Source organism: Montipora capricornis, chromosome 3 (assembly GCF_036669925.1).
Source record: "Montipora capricornis isolate CH-2021 chromosome 3, ASM3666992v2, whole genome shotgun sequence".
In the NCBI taxonomy this organism is placed as follows: domain Eukaryota; kingdom Metazoa; phylum Cnidaria; class Anthozoa; order Scleractinia; family Acroporidae; genus Montipora; species Montipora capricornis.
In genome coordinates this window covers 14428777-14441276 of record NC_090885.1, presented here as the reverse complement: position 1 = coordinate 14441276, position 12500 = coordinate 14428777, and the positions used below count along the sequence as shown (strand labels likewise).

General features: G+C 39.3%; 1 protein-coding gene and 1 long non-coding RNA gene across 2 annotated transcripts in view; one reads left to right on the top strand and one right to left on the bottom strand.

Moving 5' to 3' along the window:
* The window catches only part of LOC138042325 (transcription factor cwo-like), an 8371-nt gene extending 592 nt beyond the window's left edge, over window positions 1-7779 (top strand). The window contains exons 2-4 of the mRNA XM_068888177.1: window positions 3643-3747; window positions 4480-4597; window positions 5759-7779. Coding sequence (XP_068744278.1) covers window positions 3643-3747; window positions 4480-4597; window positions 5759-6849 — 1314 coding nt within the window. The 3' untranslated portion in view covers window positions 6850-7779. The remainder of the gene's footprint in view (window positions 1-3642; window positions 3748-4479; window positions 4598-5758) is intronic.
* LOC138042327 (uncharacterized) overlaps window positions 7201-12500 on the bottom strand; it is a 7006-nt gene continuing 1706 nt past the window's right edge. The window contains exon 3 of the long non-coding RNA XR_011130983.1: window positions 7201-10868. This is a non-coding gene — a long non-coding RNA (uncharacterized lncRNA). The remainder of the gene's footprint in view (window positions 10869-12500) is intronic.

Sequence of the window (12500 nt, the reverse complement as noted above, 5' to 3'; positions counted from 1 at the left end):
TCGTAAGGGAAGTGGTATAAGACAAGGCGTTGCGATGAAACATCTGTTCATGAGGCCATCAGAAGAGGTCCGAGGAACTTTCCTCAGTTAAATGACATGTGTAAACTAAAATGTTATAGCCCTATTAATTTCAGTGTACTACAGTTCAATATAATATCAAGTCATTATAAGTTTTTGATGAAGAAGGTTATCCAGCATTTCTAAGAGGACTAGAACAGTTCACTAATATTAATGCTTATGTACCAAAGTTTCTTAAAAAAAAACTCTAGTAAAGAACTAAACGCTGACTTAAGGTCAAGGGATCGCCAGGACACTTTTTTTCATATTTTGTGCAATAATTATTTTATCTTAGCTGAATTAAATATTGCATGAAAATGATAATTTATGAAAAAAATGTCTTGAGGCTCCCCTCATGCAGACTATAAAGTTAATTTTAATTTTTCTTTTTGTCCCTAACAGATAAATAACTTATCCTTGTATGTTCGAGTTGTTTCAGAGTTGTGGGTCCAATCGTTATTGTTCATTTTATTTTGTGATTTATTAATAATCGGTTATGGCAGTTACTGTAACCCTTTCACTTCCGTGGGGTTCCCCATTGATGAGTAAAATAGTCTGGCGTTAGACAGAGTAAGATCTATAAGTGTCACTCTTGGGAGTGAAAAGGTTAAGCTACAATAGCCTATATAGGGGTACCGACTTCTTTAAGATACTGAGGAAAATGAAGAATCTTGAAAATCAAGTCAGTTTAGTCAAGTCTATTTTTAACTAACACAGAATTTCAATACAATTCAGTGAATGAAAGATTGAAAGAGGAAAAGAAATTCGTCAATTTTAGGTTTACTGAAGAACAATGTTAATTATGGCGATTTGCTCCCAGGCTCTGGAATTACATGTACGGCCACAAGGTCTCCTAGTTTTAAAAAAAACCCAATAAATAGTGGCCAACACATTTGCCCTATACATATTTCAACTTGTTACTTATTCTGCCAGGAGTTCACTGATTACTGATCACCATGTCTCCATGACTGTTACATAATTTCACCTTGAGTCTGCTGAGCCTCTTAGGTCACATAATCTTTTACGGTATTTCCTTTTTTGGATGTACACATACTTATGTCCTGGTTGAGAATTGAATTAACACCATTGAGTTGTTGTGCCATTCTTCTTGGTCAAAATGTGTTGATTGTTTGTAAACTATATTACTGACTCCCCTAAATATCACTGTAATATTAGTTAATCCAAGGCATAAAAAATCTCATTCATTTTCTCTGACAAGCCATGTTTCGTTTGGCTACAATCTTGGACAGATTAAAATGGAAGAGAAATGCCCCCTTCCCCATAACTCGAGGATGAAACCATGTGCCATTTTCGCATCATCGATTTTGGGGGAAGCAGTGGTCATGATATTTTCGGTGTTTGTTAATTATTGCAAAGCAATCATTCATGCACAAGTTTGGTAAAGTAATCTTGTCTGGAAATAGATTCTGTTTTTGATGATAGGCCAAAGGCAGACAACCCTAAGGATGCAAGAGTGCGTGACATCACGTTATTGTGAGACAGTTGTAATGGCCGATTCAACTGATCAAGGAAAATGTTCCACAAAAACTTCAAATCGTGATGTTTCTTACGGAAAATTCATTTTATGGATAGCCAGATAAATACATGTAAATTTCACTTACCCACTATTTTCTGCGTTGTCCTCAGTGATTTGATGGGTTTTTGGGAGGCTTTGATTTCCCCTTCAGATCAAATCAAATTAACCAATCAAAAAGCTCAAATTCCCCCAAGAGAGAAAATTAGTAATCTGTGCTTTTTGATTGGTTAATTTGATCTGATCAAATTCCAATGATGGCCCGGTTCTGTCCTGATCATCTAACAATAGCAAAAACCTGAGCGAAAACTGAAAATCAAGTAGGATTTTGAGGACCTGGAAGTGGCAGAAATCCGGCTAAATTCTGGAGGCACTCGGCCGTGAGCGATCTTGGAAGTTGTAGGCCATGTCTATTTATATTGCATGTGACGACGCGTCAGATCTGAAAGGGAAATCAAAGCGTCCCAAAAACCCATCAGATCCGCTCAGGACAATGCAGAAAATAGTTGTTCAATGAGTGAACTTTATTTATGTGGCTGTCCATAAAATCAATTTTCCAAAAGAAGCGTCGTGATTTGAAGTTCTCATGGAACATTTTCCTCTATCAGTTGAATCGGTCATTACAACTGTCTCAAAATAAGGTGACATCATGTGCTCTCACATCCTTGGGGTTGTCTGCATGTGGATAGGCTTAAGGTGGCTTACAGTTTTCTGAAGGGAAAGATCAAGATTTTGAAATCTGTGAAATTAAAGCAACAGGATGTCTCTTCTGAAGTGTTGGTCTTGCAATTGATGTAAAATGTAATTTTACCTAACAAATAAATGCAAATCAGGGTAAATGCTAAATATAGTGTCTAAAGCTCCTGGAGGGGGGACTGGAAACTAGACATTTCAAATGCCTTTTTCTCAAAAGCTAGCCGTACAACCAGGGTTAAAATTTGCAGCTAGTTTTTTTGAGAAAAGGCCTTTGAAGTGTCTAGGTTCCAGTCCCCCCTCCAGGAGCTTGGTCACTATATTTAGCATTTTCCCCTGATTTACATTTATTTGTTAGGTAAAATTACATTTTACATCAATAGAAGAGACATCTTGTTGCCTTAATTTCACACATTTCTAAATCTTGATTTTTTTGTAAATGGTTTGAACCCAGGAGTCATATCATTAAGTAAAGTACGATCGTCCGGGTGAGTGTAGTCCTGAGAAGGACTGTTTGAGATGACATTGACTGACGTTTCGACAACCTGAGCGGAAGTCCTCTTGACTCTGAAGATGACTTCTGCTCAGGTTGTCGAAACGTCAGTCAATGTCATCTCAAACAGTCCTTCTCGGGACTACACTCACCCAGATGATTGTACTTTACTTAATGACTTGAGTTTTTTTCTCAGGAAAACTGTAGTAAGCAACCTTAACTGTGTGATCACACTATGAACATCCAGTAAAGTCCTGGATCTGGCCATAAAGATTAATTGAGTGCAATTCAACCCATGTAAACCACCCAATGGCATACAAGCTATACACTAAGCCAGCTAAGTGCAATCTATATACATGTAAATACTCTTTTCCTATTCAAATTGTGCGGAACTGGAATAGCCTACCAGGGTCTATTGTTGAGGCTGAGGCTGCATGAGCCGTTTAAGAGTGCATTAGCTTTTCTATCGCTTGTATTGATTGTCAGTACCAAATAAGTTTGTAAATAATTTCCAATTCCATGTTTTATACATTTTATTGTACATTGTCCTTATATGACTTATATTTTTATTTAGGGAAACTTCAATATAGGGTTGGCCTATCGTAACAGGTTTTTTTTTTTTTTTTGCATCTCAAATAAACTTGTTGTCATTGTCATATTGTCATTCTCAAAGGGAAACTGTAAGGTCCCCTGCTCTTGCCTTCTCCTGCAAAGCTTACTGAAGTAAACCAGAAGTCGGTTCAACTCATACATGTACTTCAAGCTTCACACTGTGGTGCTATTCATGTTCCACTTGTGTAGAGTCAAATATATATGTGCATAAATACATGTATAAATAATCACTTTTCTCCTGTGCACTCTACAGGTGGAGTATTCCCATAAACTCACTGAAAAAAGAAGAAGAGATAGAATGAATATAAGTATGTCTGAAATAGCCCAGCTCTTGCCAAGTTCATCAGATTCAAAACAGGTAACATCAATGACAATGCTGGGAGCTGAACAAATAGTTTGATGATCGCTCAGGTTTTCTTTATAAAGTCAAATTAAAGGTTGAAAAAGTTATTCTAACTCACTAGAGACGGAACAGTGTCCAGATTGTTTACAAGGGGTGCTATGAGATGGACCAGGGGCCTAATTATCAACCTAGTGCAGTTTAGCCATAATTGAAAACCACAGGGGGAAGAACATTATTATACAGGGTGCGTACGTACGGGTCGTGGAAAACCTGGAAAGTCATTAAATGTAAGAATTTAATTTTCCAGGCCTGGAAAGTCATGTAATTTTATGGTCGGTCATGGAAAGTCATGGAAAATTATAATAATAAATGGTATATTAGTCAATTTGCAGTTTATCAAAGAGGGATAAAATGAAATAAAGACGAGTTTCTAGCAAACAATTAGAAGTTTGGCGGACAGAGGTCGTTATTTTTTTCAAATTTGAACTGAGTTATGTCAGAAAATATCCTAAAATAAGGCTATAGTTTGGAAAATTTTGTTATGTGATGTGCTAAACGTAAGGTCATGGAAAGCTAGAGAAGGTCATATGGGAAAAGTCATTGAAAGATATGGAATTTGAAGAGCTTAAAAGAGTACGAACCCTGTTATATTATAGGAGAATAACCTCATTTGGTATATGGTATGACCTTAGTAGCACAACACATTGTTTGCTAATTTGAGTGATATTTGCTTGTTTTCTACTATAGCTGGAAAAGGCGGAGATCTTGGAGAAAACAATCATTTACATCAAAAAACTCCAGGAAATCACTGGGAAGCAAGACTTAGATTCAGAGAAACGGGACGATTATAACCTTAATAATCAAGGTGATCTTATAATGAATGAAATAGTTATTATTGTTTACCCTGATAAATGAATTGAAGACATGATTAAAAAAAAATGGCCGATCTTCATTGATGTCCAGCTTAATCCATCAAGGAATGGCTATTTTCTCCGGAATGAGTAGAGTAACACCCCACTTTTTATTTCACATTTTTACTGAGAACGGGTCTTCATGGACGAGTTAACAATCAGCAAAAATCTATGGCCTGTTTTATTGGCAATTTCATAACCCTGTACGGATTAGGAGCCATTACAAGTTGAACAGCTCACACGCATGCCTCTATGCCAGGGGCACCCAACAATATTGTTCAAAACCACTTAAACATAGCATTGTTAAACGTATATTAGTATTTAAACGGTAGATATAGGGATAATTTTATCCCCTAAAAAGTGTCATCTGTTCGGATTTCCTAGCTGAAAGTCTAGTGATCCGAAAATTATAGGGATCAAAACTTACCTTTTCGAAAAGTTTAGCCAGAAAAAAGGCTCCCGAAAATTCTAGGTGACCTTTTTAGGGTAAAAATCCTTTTAAAATAGGCAATTGTACCATTTTTCATATGTTCGAAAATCCTAGGAGAGGCAGGCAAGCAAGAAATTTTACAACAAATTTTCCGAAAATTCTAGATCTCAAATCGTCTTCCGAACAGATATTTTCCGAAAATTGACGTTGGGTGCCCCTGTCTATGCTTCAAGCGATCAAAGTAATTATGTCTTTCCAAAAGAGTACTGATTCTGTACATTTGGCCTTTTCGACAAATTAGGAGCTTAAAGTTTCGTAGTTCAGTTCGTAACTCGAGTATTACATGTATATTTGGGGAGGGGGATTCCACGTTGCAATGTAGAAGCACCGGTAAATTATGCTGCTTCGATCTACATTGATCAGATACTGCTTAAGTTACAGAGGAAGCAACTGCATGTAGGAATATGTGAACCGGATTAACCTCTGGGTTGGTTCAAGTGGACCTCTGTTAATTGTCATGTAATTTTAATTGTCACATCACGATGTATATTGTCCAGCTTTAGACGGCTGCTTTTTATTGGTTGTTGTTGTTGTTGTTTTTTTTAACGCCAACGACCCCTCTCGTTTTCTTGCCTCGATTCTCTAGTTTTTCGTTATAATGGATTATGCTTCTTGTCGGTTACAGGACATCAGGAGGTAACAACCACAAATGAGCAAGCACCCAGTGAGCAACCTGAGGTCATTTCAAACTACTGCAATGGTTTTAAAGACTGCATAAAAGAGGTGTTTCACTGTCTCACGAATGTTGAAGCCATGGATCTCCAACAACCTTGTTTTCGGCGACTCATGGGTCATCTTCAGCAGGAACTGCAGCTCATGTCTGGAAAGTCTGATGAAACATGCAACGGTGGAACCGATAGTTCGCCCTCAAAGGTAGATCACCATTCCTTGTCATGCAAAAGAACCTATACGGGCGAGGCTTCCTCCAGTGAGAATTTCTTATCCAAGCGTATGCGCGAAGATGATCCCTATGACAGCAATGGAAGCTACCGTCAACGTCCACAGGAAGTTGAGAGAAGTTTGAGCGTTTCTTGCGAAAGTGATCACTACAATTGTCATTTTGCACAAGAAACAACCATTCCAAATAAAGAGAAAAGTAAGGTATCTGCAGGGGTGGGGAGTGCATTGGTTAGAAATGATTCTCCTTATTCCCATATGGAAAGCTGTGCTGTAGACAAAGGAAAAGACACTTCTTCTAATGGCAACATGTCCGACAGAGATGTGGATGGCAGTAGATGTGGAAGTGAAAATTCTGGTGGAAACCACAAGTTGCTTAACAGTAGCCTTGACATGCCTTTCGTTGCCACTCCTATCTCGCCAAGAACCCCTTACGTCGCCAGCCCGTACACAGCAGCAACATATGCCCTCCACCCATCCGGTACTCACTACCTTCCAGTTGTTCTCCATTTGCCTGTAGTACCTCCGTTTGCTGAAGTCAAAGGAGTACGTTTGAATTCGTCTCCCAATGGCCACATGGCAGCATTGAACTGTATGAGGATGGGGAGTTTTCAATATCCCTGTTTCCCTTACGGGATACCTCTCACGCCCCAAAGTATGATGGGAATGAGTGGTCTACGCAATTCCATGGGCAAACAAGAGCCCGCTGAAAGTCGGAAACAGTGTGAAGCGAAGACAAAGGAGATTGACTCATCCAGCAATGACGATGAGAGTACATCGGTTAATGTCTGCAGCTCAACAGACAAATTATATCAGTAACTTTTAAAATAGCGGTAGTTGCGTGAAAAATAAACGGCTCTTTGAGGTTGAGACATGTTTTGTCTTTAAAAGACACGAAATCAAAGATTTAAGAATTACATTTCAGAAGATTATTCCTCAACATGTCTCTAATATTAATCAACCGCGGCAGTGTACACTTTTATTATATGGCAATCAGTTCTGGGGCTAAATGGAGCAGTCTGATTGGCTGGTTTTCGGTCGGGATTTTACAGCATGGACCATTACCGTGGAAACGGTCCGTTCCCGTATTTTTCCCCCTCCCGGGAAATTCAGTCAAGTTGAGCGAAACACAAGTAGTTTTGAAAAAGCAGAATTTATTTTATTGTTGTCAGTTATCACTGAAGTAGGATTATCGCAAGCGGAATTTAGTTTTACATGTACAGGTAACCGTTCAAAGTTCGCAGATGAAAGTTTCAACAAGCGGAGAAGTGTCTGATCGCTCAAAGAAACGATGCCATATAATGAACAACTTACTAACTTCACTTGCTCGGCACCTGACTGGGGAATATTGGCCCTCGGCTCGTTTTTGTTCGGACCTTGGTGCGCTCAGTCCGTACTGCCACGACCTCGAGCCAATGTTCCTCAATACGGCCCTCGCGCATGGTTCGTAAGAGGTTCACAAATAATTGTATTGCCTTTTTATTTGTAAATCAAATAAAAAAATCAAAACGGACAAAAAATAAATAAATAAAAATAATTAATAACTTAACGTTATCAACGTTACTTATTTACGCTCTCGGCCCAATTGTTTCAAGGCCAATTGGCGTGAAATGATCTTCGACTAAAGGCTTTCTGTGGCGAACGTCACAAGAAGGGGACATACTTTCGAAGAAGAATTGTCATTTGTCAGTAATAAATTGCAAGGCAATAACTTAACTGCATATAACCGTAATAAAATTATTATCCATTGGTGCTTTTCCAATTATGTCTTGAATCCAAATTCTACGGATTCACTTGAACCAACTACAGAACGAGCATACAACGCGATGAAAAGCGACTACATGTATAAGTTTGGTCAACGATTTGCGTCTGCAAGCAACGATTGGTTTTGGGTTTGCTCTTCGATAGCCGGAAAAGATGGCGCGAGTTTTTGAGCTTAGCAGTCGTCGTCACTTCTGCCATTCTATTAAAAATCGCCGCATTTCAATCAACCTACTTCCATTAAAGAGAACTAAGAGCTGAAAGGGGTGGCTAATTGCTTTGCCCCTCTTATACCCTAAGGAGGTGATATTTTTGTTCTTGCTTAATTTTGTGGTGCACCCTCAGACTTCAAGGAAAATGTGGTATGTCATTTGTATTCAGACCAGTGTTATCACCTGTCCTAGTGGGAGATATAGTTCTGGTGTTGCAAACCAAAACCTGGCCATTTATTTCCGATAGTCACAACTTACGCAGACGACAAAATAAACCAATCATAGCGTTTAGTAAATACGTTTCACCAGCTCATGCTATGCGCATTATTCTTTTTATCATTCTTGATTGGCTCAGCAGCTCAAAGCCTGATTAATTAAACTCCAAACGTGGGGTGGTAAATTTCTGTGCATTTCTTGATCAGGAAACGCTTTCGATTTTGACAATTTAGCTGTCTGTATCTCTAAATTACGACCGATTCGCGTGAAGCGTTAAAGGAGACTCAAATCAGTTTCAACACTTAGCAAATTGTATTGTTTGGGAGAATTGTCTCGCGTAACTGCAGTAGCATGGCACCAAAACAAGAAGCACTCTTTAATGTGACGTAGTAGGTCACTGTGGCTACAGAAGAGACTTGTAAATAATCATTGTATTCAGCTATATTTTGTATTTAAACGCTTATATCTCAAAACAAACTCGGTGACCCCCCATTTTTATCGTTGGTAAGTAATTGGCAGGGTAAGATAACTCTGCAAAGTTTATCCTTCTTAGATGACTCTCTAGTTGCAATGGTGACCTATTACGTCACGTTAATGAGTGCGTCTTGTTTTTAACCAAGCAGGAGGTCTGTTCGGGATAATCTCGACCGAGGTCGTGAGTACAGACCGAACGCATTGAGGTCTGTACATACGACCGGTGTCAAGATTCTCCCATACAGACTGACTAAGCTCGGTTAATAAGATGTTTATTATATGGACACAAGAACACTTAAATTCGTTAATGTAACTGCTTTGTACTAACTGACATTTTGCTTGCGAAAGGCGAGGAGTGGTGATGAGCTGAACTTAATTCTGCCAAAGTTTGCTCGTCCTCCTTACCTTTTTTTCTCATCATGCTTTTGGCACTTCCATAATTAAATGTCAGCCACTCAAATTCGTGAATTTGGTAGTTCCCAGTCCTTGTGAGACATAATAAAAGCAACGGACGTACCGCGAAAAGCGTAACAAGATTATTGAATATTTCCGTTCACCGTATATGGTAGTAGATTCCTACAAATTCCTTTGGATTCCTGCAATGATGTCATATTTTTCCTGCAAGGCAGTTTTCCGAATGATCGAACTAACTAGACAATTTAAGCAATTGCCTCTTTATAGACACCTGAAGAATTCAGGTGACTTAAACGGTCCGGGATTCGAACCCACGACCTCTGTGATGCCAGTGGAGTGCTCTTAGTTAAGTGAGCTATGAAGCTACTCATGCAGTTGAGAGTCGGTCAATTTGTCGCCCTGAATATTTGTGAATCGTCTGATACTTGTCCTTCTGCTGTTGTCAATAGTTAGCACCAGGCTTAATTAATAGTATCTTTGGCTAATAAACTGGAAAAAGCAACCTGTAAATGACCATTCAACAAAAATAAAGCTACAGTATTAATTGTCTTATTATTTCAGGATTCCTGCAGCCCCGCGTGGATTTGTGAAATTTCTACAAGCGCCTGGATTCCTGCAAATTCCTACAAGCGCAATAATCGTTCATTATTGGTGTTTCATTTGGTAGCGTAACATTACCATTACGCAAAACGGTGTTGTAGAGTTAATAAGACATGGCAAAGTGGCCTTTGTTATCTCAAATATAAATTCTGCTTTTGTTTTACTACTAAGTTTAATTAGTTTTTTGTTGTTGTTGTTGTTGTTGTTGTTGTTGTTAAACTTTGTCTGTAAACTTTGTATCTTTATCGTTCATTTCACTTTGACATCTTTTAAATTAATCACCGGCGGGAACCACTAACAAGAAGCGTACAACTCCAATACTTGTTCTATGTAACAGCATTTTCACAGATCAAGCTCGGCTCTTTTTAGACTGGTTCTTACTGAAGTAAGATTTGACTAGGAACTAGTCACCGCGCACCGGTGGCTCAATTGGTTGAGCATCGGGCTGTCATGTGGGAGGTCGAGAGTTCGACTCCCAGCCGGACCAACACTCCTGGTTTTAAAATAACTGAGGAGAAAGTGCTACCTTTGTAAATACATCCGCAAATGGTTAAGACTTCTCGGATAAGGACTATAAACCGTAGGCCCCGTCTCACAACCTTTCAATGCTCACAACCCAGTGGGACGTAAAAGAACCCACACACTATTCGTAAAGAGTAGGGCATGGAGCTCCCGGTGTTGTGGTCAGGACTCATTTCATTCACTCATGTGCTGGGTGAGATCGCTAATGGACTGATAGCGGCTGCCAGGGGCGCCTATATATGCTGATGTCCGATCTCGCCAATAGATCCCTTGCTTGTAAAGCGCATTTGAATATCTTAATAGAAAATGCGCTATATAAATTCACTACCATTACTACCATTGAAGCGTCAAACCCTGCACTTCCTTGACAAATTGTAGCCTTTTTACGGCTTCAACAAATCGTACACTCTTCCTTAAATTTTTCAAGGTTCTATCCTGGTAGATCTGATTCGTTGAGGCCGTAAAAAGGCTACAATCTGTCAAGGAGGTTCAGGGTTTGACGCTTCAATCCTTCCACCTCTGTTGGTGAACGCCATTTGCCAACGCTGCCAGGGCTTTAGCTGCTACCAACAAGCTTGTCAATGACTGTAATGAAGGAGCAAGAAAAATGGAAACTTGGTGTCGTCGTCAAGACATTTCCTGGGGAAGATGGAAGAGTAAGAAGAGTACAAGTACAGTACAAGAATCCCAAACCGGGGGAAGCCGTCAATGAATATCACGGAAGAGGCTTTGTTACCGTCGAGCGAGCAGTGAACAAGTTGGTTGTTCTTATACCGAAGGAGGAAACTGAAGAAAAAAAAACTGATTGTTTCCTTTAATAATCGTAAATAAGTCCTTGAGTTGAATTCAGTATATTTTGACTTTTGACTGTAGTTATAACTTTTTCGTGCCCGGGGGAGTGTTTCGTTCTAATACGAAATTAATGCGTGACGTTTTTATGTGACATGACGTAACAATGCCTTACGTAATTGATTGATAAGATCGTTGAAGCCGACACTACTAGTCGCAGATTTGAGAGACACCAATGGGTATGTAAATACTGTTCTTTGTTAATGTCTGTTAATCCCGGCATTTGTTAACTATAATGCTAATCTGTTAATAGATTTCGAATACTTTCCTGTAAACAAGATGAGTGAATAAACATGCAGTGGAATATTTGGAACCTTGTCGATAGTTGCGATTAGCAGTACAACTGGTACGAGTGACCACTCTCAATCCCATGGGTAATAATGTCTCGTGCAAAACTTGTGATTTGCTGGAAAGGTCTGGTTTCGCGGGAAAATCAATCTAAAAATAACTCCGGGTCTGTAGAAGCTTTGCTCCACAAATACAATGAAGTCACTGGGTCAATATAGACTCCACCCCAACCCGCTGTTTCGGGAAAGGAGATCACACTCCTCAACCGATCGAGGAAGGATGATCGATCTCGAGGGAGTGGCTGAAATAGTCAATAGTAACCCCACAGGATATCTGTCACAAGTACGTTAAGGTAATATCTAAACGAGCAAGATGTAATCGAGCTTAACTAGACAGGCCCCAATTGACAGTCTTCAAAGTTTCATAATTGATCGAGCTTACTTTTAAAGTAGTTAGTGTGCACATAATTCAGAAATGGACTGACGTGAGAGTGCACTCAGAGCAGCCTGCTGAATATTTCATTTAATGATGCCGTTGTAAGTATCGAACGGCTTTATTAATTAAACTTTTGACGAGATTAAGCATCACGTTTACGTGAAACGACAAATGGTAGGCTGCTTCTCGTCATAAAAGCTTGAAAAGTATCTCCTTCAACTTGTCTAACTTTCCAAAAAGTACTTGATGCCTAAAGTAAGCTGATAACAAACAAGTTTCTTCCATTTTTTTTTTTTTTTGAACTGAAATGCAAATTTTTGTTCAAAGTTCGCCGTTTCCCCAATTTCGACCCTAGAGCTCTTCACTTGACTGATCCGGGAGAGAAGAGCTCTGGGGAACCCTGAAACAAAATGTCTTCTCATTGGTTTTCGTGAAGAACAATGAAAATCGTCCCTAATTGGTGCATTCATGTTAGCACGAGGAGTGAGCAGGCGCCTTAAGGTTCAAATATATAGCCATTTTTTGGCTATAAGAACCCTACGGCGCATGTTCTCCTGTATACAGTTTCCCAGAGCCTTTGGTCGATCCGAGGCTCCGATGACGAGAATGATCGTTTCCCGTAAACGCGATGGTTGAATCTCTCTTGGTCAGAGTCTTTTATTAAGGCCTTGCTTCTGTTGTTCAAAGGGTAATTAACGC